At 37.0% G+C, this 20,728-nt stretch overlaps 1 protein-coding gene across 1 annotated transcript in view; it reads left to right on the top strand.

Annotated features, from left to right (window-relative positions):
* The first annotated feature begins 291 nt into the window (after nt 1-291).
* IBTK (inhibitor of Bruton tyrosine kinase) overlaps nt 292-20,728 on the top strand; it is a 54,891-nt gene continuing 34,454 nt past the window's right edge. The window contains exons 1-12 of the mRNA XM_082480600.1: nt 292-837; nt 4,231-4,327; nt 5,753-5,877; nt 6,860-6,970; nt 8,156-8,326; nt 9,456-9,573; nt 11,405-11,585; nt 12,829-12,952; nt 15,227-15,404; nt 16,879-17,056; nt 17,710-18,306; nt 19,964-20,050. Of these exons, the coding sequence (XP_082336726.1) occupies nt 514-837; nt 4,231-4,327; nt 5,753-5,877; nt 6,860-6,970; nt 8,156-8,326; nt 9,456-9,573; nt 11,405-11,585; nt 12,829-12,952; nt 15,227-15,404; nt 16,879-17,056; nt 17,710-18,306; nt 19,964-20,050 (2,291 nt within the window). The 5' untranslated portion in view covers nt 292-513. The remainder of the gene's footprint in view (nt 838-4,230; nt 4,328-5,752; nt 5,878-6,859; nt 6,971-8,155; nt 8,327-9,455; nt 9,574-11,404; nt 11,586-12,828; nt 12,953-15,226; nt 15,405-16,878; nt 17,057-17,709; nt 18,307-19,963; nt 20,051-20,728) is intronic.

A 20,728-nucleotide genomic window follows, 5' to 3' on the forward strand; every position in this document is an offset into this window, starting at 1 on the left:
ACTGACTGAATGACTGAGTATAGGCTCAGATGGCACGGGACAGGTCAGTTAACCCTTGCCACATTGCTCCTGTACTTGGAAGTGCTAGTTTGATATGCATTTAAATTGGTGCAGTTGCTGGGGAAAAGAATTTTTGTTGACTAATGTGTTCTGGTTTGTTCTCTTTCAGGTCTCCCTTGCAATTATGGAGTTTTAAAAGAATAAGGTAGTGTGGAGGGGGAATCCCCCTCTCCACACTTGAGGTAGTTCACTTCTGGAATTTTCTATGGACAAGAATATTTGTTATATAAGATGGTGAAATAAGACTTCTAAAATTATATATTTATAAATATTTATTTGGATCAAGTGCCAAACATAATAGTACAAAGATTTCTAATGGCAGCTCAATAAAACTGGATTTACGTCCTTGGAATTATAAGTTTTTTAAGGCACTGTGTTGTGTACTGAATTGGAGTGCCTTGATACACTTAAGGGTTGTTCCCCTTAAGGAGAGGAGCAGCTTAAGAAGTGAAGATGAATTCTCTCATGCCAGACTGCACTTCAAAGTGTCGATCTCTACAGCATGCTTTGGATGTTATTTCTGTGGTAACGAGAGGAAGTGAAGGCCAGATCAAGGCCTTTATCTCTTCTTACTGCTACAATGCTGCAACTATAAAGGATGCCTTTGGTAGAAACGTTATACACCTTGCTTCATCTTGTGGCAAAAAAGGTGTGCTAGACTGGTTGGCTGAGACCAAAGGAGTAGATCTCTTGGCGAAAGACAAAGAGTCTGGATGGACAGCTTTGCACAGAAGTATATTTTATGGATACATTGATTGTGTTTTGTCGTTGCTGAAGGTGAGTGATTTAAACTGTAGTTTTCCTTGGTATCTACAATTTTAAAAATTGTATTCATTATGTAAAAGTGGTGTTTTAAACTTGCCTGAAAGCCTCTTGAGGGTTGTCTTAATACTGTGTGTATATCACAGTGCATTGATTTACTTGAAAGTTGTCTCTGTGTTTGTAAAAGATGTCTTGCCTTTGCCCATGCAGAAATCGGCACTAAGTAAGGATCCCTGATTAATTGTGGACTTCCCTGGAGACTAGTTTGTGTGGATGATAGCAGGGTCAGGATCTTAAAAGTGGAGAGTGATCAGACTAAAAATATGCTAAAAATAGACTCTTCAGTACTCTTACCAATTAGTGTTGTTAGAGAACATAAAATAATAAAAGTTTAAATGGAGTTATAATTAAAACTGAATCTTACATTTGAGAGAGAAGCATGTTGAGATATGGAACATTTCATTAAGTGAATCCCATTTCATTCATATTTTAACCAGGGCTTTTACTCATTCCTTTCTTGCAATTGCTGTTTCTTCCCTACCGCTTAGCAAATTGTGTACTTTTTTCGATTGCTTTTCTGTTCCTCCTATCCCAAGTACAGCAAAGGGAAGAGCCATATATGGTTGAGATGTTCAGGGTCCCTTTAATAACATGAGAAAATGAAATACTTAAAAGCAAACTTTTCAAGACAGAGAATTTTCCATTTTAAGTTCAGCCTTTTTAAATTGCAGTGACCAGCCATTTGTAAGCATTAAACTCTCTGCTTTCAGCAGGCAGTTTAAGCAAGTGGTTGTGGATCCAGTAGTTTTTAATTCTTGATGGTCTGGTAGCTGTTAAATGTGTATTTCATGTGGTGTACTCTTGCATAGTGGGGAGGTTTTCATTAAACTTCACAGAAGTAGACATTTGTGGGAGAATTGTACATGATTATGTTCTCTAGAAAACTGGAAACTGTGTGTGTGATGTATGAAAAAGCATTCAGTTCTCTAGTGTGTGTGTGTGTATGTGTCTTCTGATATTTGCTTACAAGAGGCCTATACAGGTTTCCCCACATGTATTTTACTTTTCTGTCAGTTACATAAATGAGTGAGGTTTTTCTGATAGCTATCTCTGCTGATACTCCTCTAAGAAGCAGAAAGAAACAGGTCATAGGCAGTGCTCTCCCTCCCCGTTCCTTAGCTGAAGTCTCACTGCTGTACTGCATTATAGAAAGGTATTATAGCAACAACAGGAAGGGATTATAGAAAAGAATTATGAAATAGCTGAGCTAGAAAGAAATCTCTGAAGAGTATCTAGTCCAACCCCCATGTTCACGCAAGGTCAGCTAGAGTAGGTTGCCCAAGATTCTGTCCAGTTGGATTTTGAATGTCTCCAGGGATGGAGAGTCAAACATCTCTGTTCCAATGTTTTAATTCTAGTCCAGTAAAAATGTTTTTTAGGTGTAAACAGACTTTTTTATATTTCAATTTGTGCCCATTGCCACTTCTCCTGCCACTGGATATCACTGGGATCCCCACCCTCTGTCTCCAATCAGGTATTTGTTATACACATTGATAAGACATGTCCTCCCCCCACCCACCCTGAACCTTCTCTAGGCAAAGCATTGCAGCGCGCTCATCCTCTCCTTGTGTGTCAGATGCCTCAGTCATTATTTTCGTGGTCTTTTGCTAGACTTGCTCCTGTATGTCCATGTCTGTCTTGTACTGGGGAGTCCAGACCTGCAGCCATCACCACAGCTGTGGCTTGCCAGTGCTGAGTAATGCCTGCTGGCAACGCTCCCTTGCATAGCCCTGGATGCTTTCATCATTCTTAGCTGCAAGGACACACTGCTGGCTTGTGATCAACTGGTTGTTCACTAGGAGCCCCAGGTCCTTTTCTGCCCAGCTGCTTTCCAGGCAGTCGGCCTCCAGTTGTATTGGTACACTGCACTGTTCCTCCCTAGGGCCAGGATTTGCACTTCCCTATGTTGAACTTCATGAGGTTCCTCTCAGCCTGTTGCTCTAGCCTGTCAAGGTTCCTCTGAATAGCAGCACAACCTTCTGGCTTGTCAGCTACTCCTCCTGGTCTTGTATCATCATCAGCCTTGCTGAGGTTGCACTCTGTCCTCTCATCTAGGTCACTAGTGAAGATGTTAAATAGTACTGGCCCCAGTATCAGTATCTCCCGGGGTACTAAACTAGTGTGGATGGTGGACTTCTGTTGTGGGCTGGAGGCAGTCATGGCTTATTCTTAGACTGTATCTAACTACAGATTTTGCCACTCGGCAATTGGGGTTTGTTATTACAAATTCAGATGGTGTGAATATCACTGCAGCCTCTGTTTTCTGCTTGTAAATGACCTGTGCACCTGCCAAAGAGGAGAATATCCAGCTACCTGTTGAATCATAAAAAATAGGTCGGTCTTTCTGTCATATAGTGAATTAATACCAGCACTGTTACTAGTGGGGTTGCCTTTATAATTTGGAGAATTTATGTTGTTCTTCTGGCTAGTGTTTTTCCAAATGAAGTTACAGGTTTGAATCCCTACTGCAGATGTGGCTAGCTGTCCTTCTGTCATGCTTGAATGGATTGTGCTCCCTTGGTTTTTGTATTTCATGTGTTTACCTTGTAAGTGTAAAATTCTGTCAGGTTTTCTTTTATATTAGCTGTGAGCTGTGGTACATAGGTACAGCCATATTCTGTATTAGATTCTGCCAGGGGACACCTGCAATTCTTTCTTTCAGTGATCTGATTGATGGCACTTGACTCCCTTAAAACCAATGCTGGTGTAGCAGCACTTTTTCGTATTAAGAAAATGATATTTACAGAGAATATCTACCTCTCTTAAAGTTCTAATGCAATGACCTGTTCATGCTTTGTGCTTCTGAAGCTTCCTTGCTGCTGTCTTGTCTGGCTGCTTGTGTCTTCTTGCCCTTTCTCAGCAACTGTGAAACACTGTTCCCTGCTTGTTTTCAAAGCCATAGTATGATCATCTTCTTTTTGATCTTCTTACTTCACCAGCTTGCCAAAACTGATTCTGTAAACACACTGATGTAAGAAAATGTATTCTTCAAAGATGGTAAATGCATTTTTGGTAAATACTTCCCCTTCCTAGATGGCAGTGCTTTATCTTCAAGTGTCTTTCTCTTGTGTTTCCCCGATTACATCTTATTGCTCAATCAGTGTTCATACAATAAAATCCCAGTTAATAGATCAACATGGTGTATTTGTAGTTGAGCAGAACTGTGCTGATTTTTTTCAGATCTGCTTACAATTTACTTGAAAGAATCTGAAGATTTTCTTTCATCAATATTAAACTTGAATTAAAGATTTGCTTAGCTTCTTCAACCTTTACCTAAATATTTACTTAAAGCTGTGAAGTTCAATTTTAATTTTGTTTTTCTCTTCCTCTCCTCTCCTTCTCTTTTAGCATGGTGTTAGTCTGTATGTTCAGGATAAAGAAGGCTTATCAGCCCTGGATCTTGTGATGAAAGATAGGCCAATCCATGTGGTCTTCAAGAAAACTGGTAGGAAATCAAGTAGCTTAAATTCTATTTTACAAGGACATATGTTTCAACAGCGTATTAATGTATGTACCGGTGTGGACAATATTTTCTGTTTCTAGTTATGACTGTAAGTTATGAGATATCTGAAGATGTAGAGTCGCTAATATAAGACAGCAGGTGCAGACTCTTGGCAGTAGGTACGGGATGCACATGTGTAGCAAAAAATGAAGCAATAATAACTGACTTAAAGGTTAAAAAAAAAAAGGCCCCAAAAAAGCATGTGATATAATAGGTAACCCAAAGAGGTTGTGGAGACTACCTTGGAGATACTCAAAACCAGAGAAAACATGGTCCTGGGCAGCCTGCTCCAAGTGACCTTGCTTAAACAGAGTTATTGGACTAGATGATGTCCAGAGGTGCCTTTCAACCTCAATTATTCTGTGATTTTTTTTTTTTCTCTTTTATCTCAATTCAGTTTATCAGAAAGACTTCAGTGTCTTTGAATTTGATAGAGTATTTCACAGCACTTCTGTGTTTTGTGTGAAAAGAAGGGGAATATGTTCTTGAATCTTCAAAATATATCAAGCTACCTTGCCTAAAAATAAGCTAGTTACAGTCATTCTAAATATGATTTCTCCAAATAGGAAATGAATATGTAAGAATAACTCTGAGCACACTAGTTTTTCTTTGACAGGGGAGTAGTTTTTCCAGTGGCTTTTATTTATTTTTATGTGGTTTTATGCTTTTCTACCCCCCTCCTTTCCCCTTTTCTCCATGTCCCCAAGTTCAGTCTTGTTGCACAGTTAATTTTGTTCTTTTCAACTTATTTCCAGTCAATTTAAGTATGTTTGGTCACACAAATCCTGTATACTGTGTATTTTTAATTTTACCTTGTAACACATCCTAAAATTACTTAATCTTTCTAGTAGTAGCTCAACATGATCAAATACACGTTAATTTCAGTTTCTTACTCATCAGAAAATGGTGTTCAGATATCAGTGTAACTGAGCAATTATTTAAAAAATAAAATGTTAGTTTTTGGCTACACCTCTGATTTGAAAGTGTTTATGGTTTTCATACATGACAGAATAACCTTTTCTTTGGGAAAGGATTTTTACTAAATTGAAACAAAGCATGTATAATCTTATGTAGTAGTAGCTGTCTTCTGAAAACATAAATAAATTTGCTGCTGAGGAGTGCTTGCCTGTTCTGCAACTGGAAAATATGTATAAGTAATGTTGATCATCTTCTGCATGTTGATGTTAAAATATTTTGTCACAGCACCTTCCTTCTCATAATAATAAAACTTTTAAAAGTTCAATTTTAGCTAAAAAACAGCTTTCCTCTTCAAATTTTAAGTGGAAACACCAGAATTTGATTTTGAAAATCATTATGCATGACACTTTGTACATTTAGAAGCTGCAGAGAGAATTTTTTTCATTGCAGATCCCACGGAAGTCTACACCTGGGGAAACAATATAAATTTTACTTTGGGTCATGGTGGTCAACAGGGTAAACATCATCCTGAATTGGTGGACCTTTTTCCTCGTAATGGCGTGTATATCAAACAGGTATTCTGAAAGTATTACATAGGCGTGTTTCTCAGTGAACTTGGAGGGATGTGTATGTGGGAACAAGTATTGAAGAAGTTATCAAGTTTTGAAAATTTGACTGGAAAAAAAATTGGTTGTGTTTGATTTTTTTTTTCCCTCTTTTTCTTTCTTCCTAATTATAAGTTTCCATTGATCTGGCAAGCAGCTTAGAGCAGCTAAGGGGTACTAGAGTAGGACTGCTGTATTATATTCTTTGTGCTTTCCATCTCCCCGATCACCCTCAATTAAATCATGGTTCTCTGTTTTGGTGGGGAGATTTTTTTTTTTAAATATAATTTACTTTGGATATATGGCTTGTATATCATTAAATAAATTCAGAAGCATGATAGTTCCATAACTGTTTTGAGTTTCTGACTTCTTGTGCAACTCCCATAGTGAACTGAAGTGGGACACCGAATCTGTTCGATACACATTGAATTAAAATTCTTCTTGTGTTGAAAGGGGCATGTGCTGTTAAACACTCTTCCTGTAACAGTAATTTTGTTCCTAGTAACTTCTTGGGACTTCAGTTTAAGGATGTTTGAAAGTTTATAGTACAATTTGAACAAGCATTTAGGGCAGACAATCTGTGCTGCAGCGTTAATGTGTCCTGCAGCTCTTCTGAGGCAGTATTGTTACCCTTAAAACTCAGTCTTTTGAGCTTCTGTTAGCCTTAAGGGCAATGCTTAAACTTATTTTAATAAGTGCAAACTGTAGGTCTCTTCAAGTAGGTTAAGGCAGTGCATGATAAATCTAAAGCAAATATTTTGTGTTCTTCTGACTTGATTTGGCAGTCCTGCGCTTTAATACTAGTATCTTACTCGTACTTTCACGAACAGATCTCTATTAAAGCTGAACTTCTTCACAAAGTAGTTTTAGTAGGTGTTTTCAGATTATCCAAGAAAATTAATTTGTCCTGTACTGCCTCTTCCCCACCCCTTTTTTGCCCTTTTTCTTTCAGGTGGTACTCTGCAAATTCCACTCTGTGTTCCTTTCCCACAAAGGTCAAGTTTATACATGTGGACATGGACAAGGAGGACGCTTGGGTCATGGTGATGAACAAACATGCCTGGTATGCTATCTTGTGTGGTTTAGCATGATACTTCTTCTATTTCAAACAGCAAGTCTAAAAAGTGTATTATGTGAGCATACTTTCAAAATCAGTTTGCTGTTACTTTCAAACTAACCCCCTTGCCACCAAATAACAAAAAAAAAAAAGTCTCTAGTACTGCTAGTGTGGTGGCAGAGAGTGGAAGAATATGCATTTAAATATGTTTTAATTTAAGATAGCTAGCTACTGCAGTCAAACTTCTTTGTTATGGCTGGGTTGTTTTCAAGGTTAGCTGATGCCAGATAAGTGGCAGCAAATGTTTTTTTGCTGGGCTGGCTTCTTAAATAGGTTTGTAGTACCGTCTGATGAGTGTCAAGGCTGGCACAAAGGAAACAGCGGTACTATGGAGCTGTAGTGGCATGAAAAGTGATGGTAGGGTTGCTTCTTACTAAACTTGCACAGCTATTAAGTGAAAACTTGCCTATCATTTTTGTATGAATAGCACATTGTTGAAATATGCAAAAACAAAATTTGAGAAGGCTAAGATATGATGACAATACGAATCTTAGACTTCAGTGTCTTATTCTGTGCACGCTACCTGGTAGTTTGCAGCACAACAATCTTTTGAAATTTCTAATATCAGATATCTGGTAGAACTGGATATTATGTTGCTGGATGATACAGTGAAGACTGGAGCTCAATTTTTAACACTTTTTAAAAAAAATGCAATTCTATGAAATGAAAATTTTTTTGCAAATTGCTGTTTTGAAATTGGGATTTTACCCAGTTGAATAAAGGAGAACTTGCATTAGAATGCATGAAGACTCAAAGATACAGAACTGCTTCCTTATTCTGTGGAGTTTTCTTAGGATTATCCTGTGGTTTGGAGGAAGGGAGAAGTGGTTATTGCTTATGGTAACTCAAAAAGATAAACAAAAGAGGTAATAGTTAATGTTTGTCCAGCTGTCCTGAAGATATAGTTTCCAACCTACTTTCGGAGCAGGTAGTTAAAAAATCATCTCCCCTCATAGCAGAGGATGCATTTCAAATGAAAGTAGTTTGTCTTACTGCATTGGATGTGGTAATTATGCTAATGAGTGTATTGTATGTTCAGATGCATTTTCGTCTGTAGTTCAGTATTTGGTCATGACTTTCTCTTGGTGTAACTTTGGCTTCATAGATGGCCACTTTTTTTTTCTTGTTCAGGTTCCAAGACTCGTGGAAGGCTTGGCTGGCCATCATTGCTCCCAGATAGCTGCAGCTAAGGATCATACTGTTGTTTTAACAGAAGATGGATATGTTTACACATTTGGTTTAAATACTTTCCATCAACTGGGTATTCTTCCTCCTCCTACTAATTGCAATGTTCCTAGACAGGTAAAAGTAACATCAGTCAAAGCTTAGTCGTCTGTTTGTTTGTTTTAACAGAAAGTAAAATGGGAAGATTGTGGAAATAACTTTTAAACTTTTTCAGGACAATAAAGTCGAATGTGAGTTCAGATAAAATCTTGGTTCTGTGTTACCTTACATCTCAATCTTAAATACTTACCTGTGTCGTGATAAATGTCTTAGTTTGTAACCTGAACTGTACTAAAATTTGTAGTGCTAAGTATGATACAAGATACAATTGCCAAAACCCTTTTCTTCCCCAAATTGTTCTGTAGCTGAAATAGTGTAAAAGTAATCGGTATGTATTACTTGAGATTCATGCTCTTTACCCCTTTTGAATCACTGGATGATGGATGTCAGAGTTCAATGGCTGTGTCCTTTGCTGGAAGCACTATTGATTCTGGAATCATAATGCTTTGGGAAGAATAGCAATAGGGAGGAGAGGGTGTGGGCATCAGCGACTTGACTATACTTCTGTGCTCAATCTATAACTTTTCCTAATTTTTATTTGAATAAGTAAGAGTTACATTACCTTTTATTGAAAGGAAGCTTCATCTAGAGTAGAACAGCACTGCACTACCAGTGTTATAAAAGTAGGAGGGAATAATTGGCCAAAGTGCAACAGGATGGTGCTTTGGGGTACAATGGGATGCTTTTCAATAGTGTAATGTATCCACAGTATTTGCTTTGATCTTGATCATCTTGATCTGGAAAATCAAGTTAAATTTGAAGTGTTGAATTAGTAGTATAGTGTTCTGCAATGTGTTCAGGGTGTTAGGATTTAGAAGCTGAAACTTTTGCAGCAGCTGAGTCTTCTTTGGCTGTCTTATACATGTCCTATGCAGTCTTGTTAAACATCTTACATATAAAGAAAGCCTAAGGAGATTTGATTCTAATTCTGATTAGATAACCCAAAAGTTTTACTTCTTTTTGTCACTAGTGCAATAGTGCCCCACTTGACAAACTTCTGAAATAATCCTGACTTAGTAGGCTATGCAGATTGATACCAGTGCTTCATTCTTAATGACTTTAGGAGTTAAATATTGTCAGAAGTTTGTACATGTGAAATTCACCTGTTGCTGCTTAATATTAAGATGTACTTTGGATTTGTGCTTAGGTTCAGGCAAAAAACCTGAAAGGTAGAATGGTGATTGGAGTGGCGGCAGGCAGATTCCATACAGTGCTATGGACTAAGGAAGCAGTGTATACCATGGGGCTGAATGGCGGCCAACTAGGTAAGGTAGAAGCGTTCTGAAAGTAAACCCCAGCCATTAAAAGATGTTATTCATGTTTTTTGTACTAAAGCTGTCATTTGCTTCTTACAATAGAAGCCTGGTTAAAGCTTTCTCTTCTCTTTTTTTTTTTAACATGTCTGATATCATTCCTTCACACTTCTTTCGAAGAATACTTTTCATTACTGCCAGTCACTTTCACATTTTGAGATGATGGGAGCTAGTCAGACTTAGCCATGTTATTTGAATTCCTTGTAATTCTTTTGCCTTCCATTTATCTTATGTGGTCCTGCTACTGAAGACTTTCAGGAAACAGAACGTTGCTGTTTGCGTTGCACATAACCCCAAGGCATGCTCGTCTCCTTCCAGCAGTCTGGCCCTTAATAAATGATAAACTAGCATTCAGCTCTCCTGCCTATGTCCTTCTTTCACCACGCACTGTAAATATGCTATTGATAACTTTTTCCATGCTAACTTTTTAAACTGAAATGCTTGCCCATATCTAGAATTTTTTCAACAACGCCATTACCAGAATCTTCACTTAACTTAGTATTATTCTGAAGTCAAGAAAGAACCTAATAAAACGTATTACCAACTAGTGAACTTCTTGATTTGTTGTATGAATGGGATGTTTTAATTGCTTTTGTCTTTTTTAATGAACAGGTATTGCTATATTGGTTTGGATTTGCATTTCTACGGTTCTGTATCTGTGTGCAAACAAAACTGTTAGCTAGCTCTGGTACTTACAGTTAATCTGCATCAGTTCTGACATCAGGTTCAGACACTTTTTTGTGTTCCTATTTAAGATTGCGAAGGTATGTGAAAAAACTTGTCTTTGTCAGAGAAGTATCTTACTAATGAATATTTTTCTGTTCGTTTGTTTTTTATATGCACCCATCATACAAGTTTCTTAGTGGTTGCTTGTCTTGTTGAGATTATTCTGGTGTGCACATGGCCCAGTCCAGTAGCGTATGGAAACAGTAACTGGATTATTAACGGTATAGTTGTGTCAGCTGGGCTCTATGATAGACCTGTAGTAATAAACCTTGCCTCGTTAAGACGTTCTGGCATAGCACTACACTGTCATATGACAGGGTTGCTTCCAGCTTCAGAGGTAGCTCTGCTGCTTGTTCCTGGATATTTTTACCCTGATCCACTCTGTGGCACACACATAAGCGCACACAGAGCAGAGTTACGTTATGTATGAGATTCTTTGTGTTAGGTTTCTTGATGCAGCAGAGCAGTAATGGCCTGATTTTTTTTTCTTTTTTTTTTTTTTTTGATACATTTTCAGAGACATTACATTGCAGCTCCCACCTTGTCGTTTTGTGTAACTGACTGCCTTCGTGCTTATGGGCACTTAACAGTAATTTGTATGACAAGCTTGTTTGATATTTTCCAATGGCTGAAATAATCTACAGTTTATGCTGAAATAATCTATAGTTTATGCCAGTGTAATAGTGTTCTAGTGTAATAGTGTTCTAGTGTCTTGAACTGTAATATGATCAAATAAAGGTTCTTTCTTTGGAATCAAAGGCAGTACCTCTGCAGAGTCTAACTACATTAAATAGCTTTCCCTATAGAATATGCCTTACTTAATTTTTTTTTTTGTTTGTTTATTGAATCTTGAATGTTTTCTGGTGTTTGTGGTGAACTAACAAGTTTATGTGGTGGGTCTCTTATCTGTCTAACTGTTTTGAAGATGAATTATCTAACTACCTAAAAAGTCTTTTAGAATTTAAAAGTTCTTCAAAGTAGTATAGCAAAGTGTCCTTTAAATGCCACAATGTGTGGAATGGCAAATAATGTTTTTGGGGTGTGTTGTATTTTCTAGGTTATCTGCTGGATCCTAATGGAGAAAAATGTGTAAATGCACCTCGCCAAGTGTCTGCTCTACACCATAAAGATATCTCTGTGTCCTTGGTCTCTGCAAGCGACGGTGCTACAGTATGCGTTACTGAAAGAGGAGATATTTATTTGCTTGCAGACTATCAGTGCAAAAAGATGGCTTCAAAGTATGTGTTACTTTTCTAATTTGTCATGAAGCACAAGAGGTGAAGATTTCACTCTAGGCTTACGCTTGCAAGCTATTTTAAAGATTTTTGTGCATAAAGTAGAAATAATACTCCCCTGAGTTGTTTTCTTTTGCAGTTCTTTCATATGAACAGCAGCTTTTTTGTTTGTTTGTTTATTTGGTTTTGTTATTAGATGAGACTAAGTTGCTGCTTGCTGTTTACCCGAGATACTAAAAAGAAAAGAAAAACCCACTAAGAGGAAATATCTTGTGCCATAGGTTTAAAAATATTCAAACTGGTATTTTTTTGTTCATCTGTTAGCCTGAATTTGTATAAATGCATCTTGGTAGAAACGTTAAAGATGTGCTATTCTATTTAGTTATGTTGTTACGATTTTGAATCATTAACTTGGAATCTGAATTTCATAATTACTGTGTGGATATAGTATGTTATAAAGCGTAATTTAGGTTGCAAGAGGGAATTTATGACATCATCTGGTCCATATGCGAACACCTGAATGTGAAACTTGTGGAAGAAACTGGGCCCATGACTCAAAAATTTAAGAAATTATTTTATCCAGTTCTCTCTTACTTAGTTTGCAATAACAGATTAGAAGAGATAATTTGCGTTTTTTGCCCAGCTAACTCCCAGTTAGCTTTTCAGCTTCACTTCAAATTCTAGCAGTATTTATTGACATGTTATAGGTTAATGATTATTTTATACTTCATTTTCTACGTGGTTGTAAGTGAAGAGAGGCTGGCACTTGGAGAAACTTAATACCATGTATTGCGCTTTTATACTAAGAAACAGGAAATGGATAACATGCATGGTTTTGATCAGGTAAAAAACAAAACCCACCAAAAACATGAGAACCAGCCTGCTGGGATAGGATAGGTCTTTTCTTAAAAACAGCTAAATGAAATTTTTACCACTCTAATTTTTGTAATGCTGAAAGTCAAACCTAAATCATATACTGGTTTCCATTTATGGAATTTTGTGAATAACCTGTAGATAAGATGTGACTTACTTAAAAGCAAAGCAAAAATTACAATCTACTAATAATATTTATTAGCAGTTATGATAGTAATACCAGTGGGGAGAAAATGAACTTAAATAACTTTTCAGTGTCACTACCTCATCTATAATTTTTACTGCTTCTCTAAATGAAAAAAGTAAATCTGTCATGGAAGCAACATCAATACACAATGAAGAAATACTAATTTAACCTTTTGTGTTCTTTCAGACAGCTGAACCTTAAAAAAGTTCTTGTTAATGGGGGATGTTTGGAATATAAGGTAGACACCCAGCATCTTAAAGAAAATGGGGGTCAGAAGATTTGCATTCTAGCACTGGATGAAGCTGGAAGAGTAAGTTGTGTCTCTAGAAATTATAATTATATAGCAAGCTGCATACTGATTAATCAGACTTTAAACATAAGAAGTTGACCGGGTGAAATCATGTATAGACAATATGTAATTCACTTCTGTAAGAGCTGCTTTTTTTAAAGGGCTATGGAAAGACTACCAAAGTAATATACAGTAGTTTTTCTAAATCTGTGAAGATCTAATGGCTTTTCAGTGAAAGTGTGAACTTCTTTACTTTTACATAGATAAGTGGTTATACAGCGTACATGGTCTGTTTTGTGGTTCCCCACTGTCCCCCCCATATCTCCTCTCACTCCACCTACCCAGTCACCTTTAGTCCCTCCAGAAATAATGTAAGAAATAGTCTCTGGACTTGGAAGCCTTTGCTGAAAAGCAGCTGTTCTGTAGATGAGATGTCCCTTTTATTGTTGAAAAGCTGCAGCTAAACCTGGCGAATGGCTTACTATTTATAGTTAAATGTAGACTCTGTGTTGACTTAGAACTGGAATACTATGTCGGATTTACTGTTTTCTTTCCTCATTCTTTCACAGAGTAACAGTTTATAGGACCCTTCAAAACTCCAGCCTTTTCTAGATCTGCTCGCTGGGCGATCTAAACCCTCAGTGCCATCTAGTGGTGTTTACAAAAAAGTTTTGTTACTGAAATGGTGCCTTCTTCAAGAATGTTAAAAACTGAGCTTGTCTATCAAAATGGGGAGGAGTGTGGGTATTTCCTTTCCTTGCACGTGACTGAATTATGTTTTGGGATGATCTTATCTGTTTATTGGGTCATTAGTTTTCTCGGAGGTTATAAACTTCCAGTGCAGTATTTGTTCGTGTGAGATTTAGCCTCTAGCATCTGTAGTAACGGTAATGCCCCTTCAACATCTTTGGGACACTGCTTTAGGAGTAAGAAACTGCTTTGTGTTCCTGCATCAGTGGAACTCTGTCAACTTACATTGCATATCTTTCCGTGCTGAATACTGGCAAATGCAGGAATCTTTAGTGCTTTTAGGCGTTATAAAGTACTGAGTGAGGAGAGCGATGGGATATTATATTAATATTTCTGTTTCCTGAATCAGGGCTTCCTGGTCTGGCTTGATTGTACTCTCTTAGAGAGTACTGTTTAGCCTAGAAAAGAGAAGGCTCAAAGAGTGTCTTATTGATGTATATGTATACTTGAAGGGAAGATGTAAAGAAGATGGAGCCAGGCTCTTCTCAGTGGTGCCTGGTGACAGAACCAGAGGCAGTGGGCACAAACTGAAACAAAGGAGGCTCTGGTCTAAATATCTGGAAACACTTCTGCACTGTGAGAGTGATCGAGTACTCGCAGAGGTTGCCCGTGGTGGTTGTGGAGTCTGCATCCTTGGAGACATGTAAACGTTGTGTGGACATGGTCCTGGGCAACTGGCTCAGGGTGGCCCTGCTTGAGCAAGGGGTTGGATGAGATGATGTCCAGATGTCCCTTCCAAACTCGACCATTCTGTGATTCTGCAGGGCTCAAGAAGGGGGGAAAGGAAATAGGTTACTCAAATTCTTTTGTCCCCTCCTTATGTAGGTGTTAACAGACCTGTGCTGGTCCTTCAGTGGGAGAAGTTGAAAGCCTGACATTAGCACCGCTAATGCCACATCTGGGCTTTACCTTGAATGGGATTGTTGCATCATGCTCGCTTCTTTCAGACATCTACAATAAACCTTATTGGGGTCCTGCTGTGTGTGCATTTCTTCACATTTCTGTTAGATGTTTTGAAGTTTGCATTTGGTCATTATCTCTGTTCCGAAACCTGGTCTGGTACAGAGAAACTTGAGATTTTTGTCACACAAATAACAGGAAATGGTTTAAATTTTTGGTGTGCTAGCTTTGAATTTTTCCTGATTTATAAGCAAACCAGTTGGACAAATCTGTAAATTAAGAGCTAGATTAAACTTGTTTATTGGCTTGATGACACCGATTGTCCTTGTTGAAATGTCAGTAAACACTGACCTATAGATGACTAGTGTGAATATGTTTGAATATTCAGAGAAGCTTTTCAAGTGCCCTTCATGGGCAAATGGATCTTGATATCATAATAGATTTTTTCCCTGTTTTACTTGTGGGTTCTTTGTAATAGATGCTCATAACACTTTAGGATATAATTTTGAAGAATGACTTTCTCCTTTTATATGCAACTTTGAGATGGCAAGTTCTTGTGTTTAAAAAAAAAAAGTAGTGTGTAATATGTAACTGCTTTTATATGATATGAAGATTTCCCCTTTCTCTGAAAAAATGATATTATAGGTGTTTTGCTGGAAGTCATCTAACAACTCCATGAAGCAGTGTCGTTGGGTGTATGGCCGGCAAGTCTTCATGTCTGATGTTGCTTTAAATAGGAACGAAATAATGTTTGTCACACAGGATGGTGAAGCCTTTACAGGGAAGTGGCTGGAAGAAGGGAAAAAAATATCAGAAAAGAAAGGTTAGCTGTGATTTCTTAATTATTTTTAAGTAATCAAATATATTTTAAGTAATCAAATCAATATAAAAGTGAAATCGAATCTTTACAGTGTCTAACAGTATTATGTGGTGAGTCCGTTCTTTCCTCTGGCTGACAGTTGGTAGCGTTGGCCACTACTGTTCTCTTTCCTCAGTAATACGAAGATTTACTTACTTCGCAGCCTTCAGTTAACGTTCAGGTGGAGATTTCCAGGAAGAAGAGTACTTCTGAAGAGTAATAGTACGCAAAGGTCCAGTGTAATGATCGTTTCATATATTAGATGACCAGGCCTAAGAGACTGGCATTGAACAAAAGAAGGAACACATACTTGCTTGCACTGCTAAGTCTGTGAAACCTTATCGTGTTTCCCAGACCCTTATCTGGGCGTAATACAGGGTCCAGAGCAATTTCGGCCTTATTAACTTGGCTTGTATGGCTGAGAGTAAGTCCTGATGGATTGTTTTTCTGTGAGGAAGATACCTGTCTACTATAGGACAAGATTTTAATTGAAACTGTCAGCTCTGTTCATGATGGGGTCCTATAACTCTGTGGGTAGAAATGGATTTACTTCCAACCTGGGATGTATTTGAACTCTATAGCTTTATGTTGCAGTTCTACTTCCTTTGATACCGAGATTCCATCTTAAGTTTTATCAGTCCATTTTTGTATTCTTTCACAGCAAAAATCTTTCCTCTGTTGCTCAATCCAGAGTTGCATACTAGTTTTACTTTGTTGCTACTTTCTTTTATTCTACATCACATCCTAGTTCCCTCATTACAGAGGCATCAAATGCATTTCCTTTTTGCTGTGTTTGTCCTGCTGCTCCTATGTGTCTGTAGGCACTCTCTTCTTTATACTTATTGCTGTTCTTTTTGTAGTTGAATATTCATCTCTGATCTGTAATGAAGGAGAACTTCTGTTTTTTTGAAAGGTTTTAATGAATGTGGCAAATGGTGTGCAAGTATTCAGTTACCCAGTTCTTGAAAAATAAGCCGGTATTTGGAGAATATAACATTTTTTTCAATAGTATTTTGTTAGTTTGGGTATAATTTAAACAGGTGTAATATGAAGTCTGAAGGCAATTGTATTATATCTGCTGTAATTGATATGACAGGAAAAGAAAACTCTTGTACTGGCTGTGCTGATGCACAGCTTGTTTCATTCCACAAGAGATTGCATTGAATGTTAGGTGGAGTGTTTTCCCTCATATGAACAAGTGGCAAAACACTTCCACAAGAAGTTCTGGATAAAGACTGTCCTATATGTAATGTAAAGTCTTATTCTTAAAACATCTTCCTGTGTTTCAGTTAAGCGATCTGAAATCTTCAGCACAATTTAGCCTTATTCAGTGACTTCATCAATGACAGAAGTCATAAATCTTGCCTTTTTGTTATATCAGTTGCATTTTAATTAGCTGGACCTTTCTGTGTTTTTTTTTTTTTGTTGTTGTTTTTAGCAGAACTTGTAAAAAGCCTTCAGAATTCTTCAAGTGATGTGTCTTGTGAACATGATACAAACAGTGTGTATGAAAGAATTCGACTTCAGAAGCTTACTTTTGTCCACCGAGCTGTTAGCATTGCCACCGATCCTAATGGCTGCAATTTTGCTGTTTTACAGTCAGATCCTAAAACAAGGTATATTTAAAATATCAACAACTGTCATTTTTCTCTGTGTGTGTGTGATTGCAATTAAATCATTCTGCTTTTCAAAACCATTTTTTTGGCTCATAACAGAAGTCACAGTAAATGTGGTTATTCATGCTGTTAGAGAATAGCACTTAAATAAAAGTGAAAAGTGGTCTTTATTTATTTGGAAAAAATATTTAAAATAAAATGAGTAAATAGAATACTGAACCATGTTCCTTGCACTCATAATAGTTTCTGCTATATCTAATAAATAAATAAGTTCGCTTTTTTGTCTTACTATTTTGGATTGTAATATGAAATACAATAAACATTTCTGTGTTTTCTTGTTGGAAAAATGAGATGAAGATAAGATAGTTCTGATAATACATATTTACTGGCTAATTTATAAAGACAAAATACTATATTTGATATTCTGAAGCTATCTTACGTATGTGGTTTAATTGCCTAAATACCATATTATTAGTTCCTCTTTTAAAGAATAGGAGAAGAAATGTTGAGTAGTCCACCAATGTAGAAAAAAAAATAAAAATCCAACCAAACCAATGAAAACAACTTCACCATCTTCGTTAAACAAGCTATGTAAAAATTTTACGGATCTTGTAAATAGTGGAGTTTTTTTGATGGATTTCATTTTGTTCTAGTCTCTATGAAATTCCAAGTGTGTCATTATCAAGTTTTGGAGAGGATTTTGGCAAACTGTTAAATGAAACAGATGAAATGGACAGCATCCATGATGTGACTTTTCAGATTGGCGCAAGAACTTACCCCGTGCACAAATACATCTTGTCTGTACGCTCAGACTTCTTCAAGAAGCTGTTTGTTTCCAGTGACAACCAGCTAGACACTCCAGATGTCTACCGTAAAGATGAAGATGCTGTTGGGTGTGATCTGTATGTAATAGAGAAAGTTCATCCAGATCTGTTTGCATACCTTCTGCAGTTCATATACACTGATACTTGTGATCTTCTGACTCATGGTTATAAACCAAAAATCCTGCATAAAGGAAAATCGGAAGAATATCAAGATACTTTAATTTCTAACCTGAGCAAAATGAGTTTTGATGAAAATGTTAATGGAAGGTCTGCATTTGAGATTTATAGAAATAATCAAGTGCAAGTTATAAATGAAAAACAGAAGAGCAAATCTAAAAAAGGCAAAGTTGTTGGTGAAGAAGCTAACCTCATAAAAATGTTGCAAAGTGCTGCAAAGAAGTTTGGACTCAGCAATTTAAGTGGAAGGTAGGTGAAAGGAAATGCATTTATGTTCTGGCAAGCTCTTAACAGTGTTTTTATGTAACCTGATCTAACTTTAGGTGTTACTAAAGTACAAGGCTGGTTGGGGTTGATAAGTTTGCCTTTTTTTGCTTGTTTTTTTGTTTATAAGTACAAGAGTTTACAGCACACACCATGCCATCTCTTTAAAGCAGCATCAGTTTGTTCTGGTCCTCTTCACTAAGAGAAGGCATGTATGACCTTTTTGAATAATGTCAGAAGCAGACTTTTGTACCATGATTATGTACGTAAGGCATAATTTTTCAATAGGCTTCTGTATGATGGAAATGTGCTGTTGGCCCTTTCTGTGTCCTAGAACCTCTTGGACATTTGTATTTAAAACATCTGTCCCGTATATCTTCTAAGGGATGAAATCTCTGAGACTTGACATCTGATGCAAATCATCTAACTTCATAAAACATCAATAATTATTTTGTTAGAGACAGCTGATCTAATTGAGTTTCGGATCGATGAATTTCTATGCTGTGGTCCGTAGTATACCGGTTCTTATCATAGGATCATAGAATGGTTTAACTCGGAAGGGACCTTGAAGATCATCTAGTTCCAACCTCCCTGCCATGGGCAGAGACACCTTCCACTAGACCAGGTTGCTCAAAGCCCCATCCAGCCTGACCTTGAACACTTCCAGGGATGGGGCATCCATAGCTTCCCTGGGCATTTGTTCCAGTGCCTCACCACCCTCATAGTGAAATCTTTTTTTTCCCCCTACATCTATTCTAAATCTCCTCTCTACCGGTTTGAAGCCATTACCCCTTGTCCTATCCCTACCTGCCCTTGTAAAAAGTCTCTCTCCAGCCTTCTTGTAGGTCCCCTTCAGATCCATAGACAGTGAACATATTTAGTGTAAAACAACACATTGCAAAGTTAAATTCATGTTTAACTGATGCATTTTTAATATTATGTGATTAAACTAATGGAATTGAGAACACATGTCTCTAGAACTGTATTACTCTTTTTTTTTTTTTTTTTTTTTATTTTTTTCTTCCCCTGCATTTGTGTTTTCCTTTCAAAAGAGGGAATGAGCCTTGTCAGGGCAGTTTTCTTCACTGTGTCTTTTTGCAAACACTAAAATTAATCACTAAAGATGTGAAGCTGTTGCAGCAACTGAGTTCCCAAGTAAAATTTTCACGCTAAAGCACTTTCCCTTTGAAAGTGTATTGCTTTGTAATCTACCATTAGTGCTCCTGTGCCCTTACCATTCCGTTCCCAAGCACCTTAGGGTGCTAAAGAAGCCTCTGGTGAAACATGCATCTCTTCCAAAGCAGTCTTTGTTCAGATAACTGGCTGGTACAGTATATGTAACTCCTAGATTTTTGACCCTGTGATGTTGGACTTTGGCCTTAACTATAGCAGTATAGCTTTCATCTAAGATAATAAATAAGGTAGCAAAGATGTGGAAAGAATATCAGTTACATTTTGCATCTGCAGTAAAGACTTTGAAGTAACAACTGTCCTCTTCTAGTTTTCTGTGATGAATGATTTTGATCCTTTTTCATATTTACAATATGAACCCACTGAAGTGCTGTTACTTTGTGAAACTGTTCTTAAAGGTTTGAACTGTATACTAATTGTATTACTTATCACTAATGTTAATGATTTGCAGGTTGGATGGAGTCAGGTTAGAAAATGGAAAAATTAATGTTGTCAACAAGAAGAATGGGAACAAACCGAAGTTAAATCAGAAGAAATGGTAAACTTTGTAAAACAAACTCCCCCTACCCCCACCATCTTCCTGTTTTGTCATCTGTTTATCTGCTAGTTGTAGACTAAGGTTGATCAGCTGTATTTTAACTTCTGGTGTATACTTGTCTGTTTCACAGTAACTCATGCTTGTAAGTTCTCTGTAGATGCTTGTAGGCCTATCTATGAATTAGTATTAGTAATCTGACATAGATTATATATGGTATATTTTTGCTTCTTTTTGCTGTACATTAATGTGTTCTGTGGATTAATTGTGTCATAGAATACTAATGCCGGGAGAAATGTTGTGGGTAATCCAGTCAAAACCAGTTTGACTTCTGCAAATATGCAATAAGACTACGTGGACTGGAAATAAGCAAATGTATAATATTTTTTTTCTAATTAATAAAATCTCTGGAATATCTTTCAATAGAAACATTTACGCTTTTATCAAAGTAATATTTGTTTTCTAATTCCACTGTTGTGTTTGGGTTATATATACTTAAAGGCTTGAATAGTGTACTTAAATAGTAAAAGCTATATTACATGTAAGTAGTGTTTTCACAGAATTTGGAATCCTTCACTCTTAAAATGCATTGTCAAAGCTTATAGTAACTACCAATGTAAAAGAAATAACTAACTGAACATAGAGCATTTAAGATTGACTCAAGTTAGCCATAATTAACAT

Source organism: Vanellus vanellus (assembly GCF_965231255.1).
Source record: "Vanellus vanellus genome assembly, chromosome: 3".
In the NCBI taxonomy this organism is placed as follows: domain Eukaryota; kingdom Metazoa; phylum Chordata; class Aves; order Charadriiformes; family Charadriidae; genus Vanellus; species Vanellus vanellus.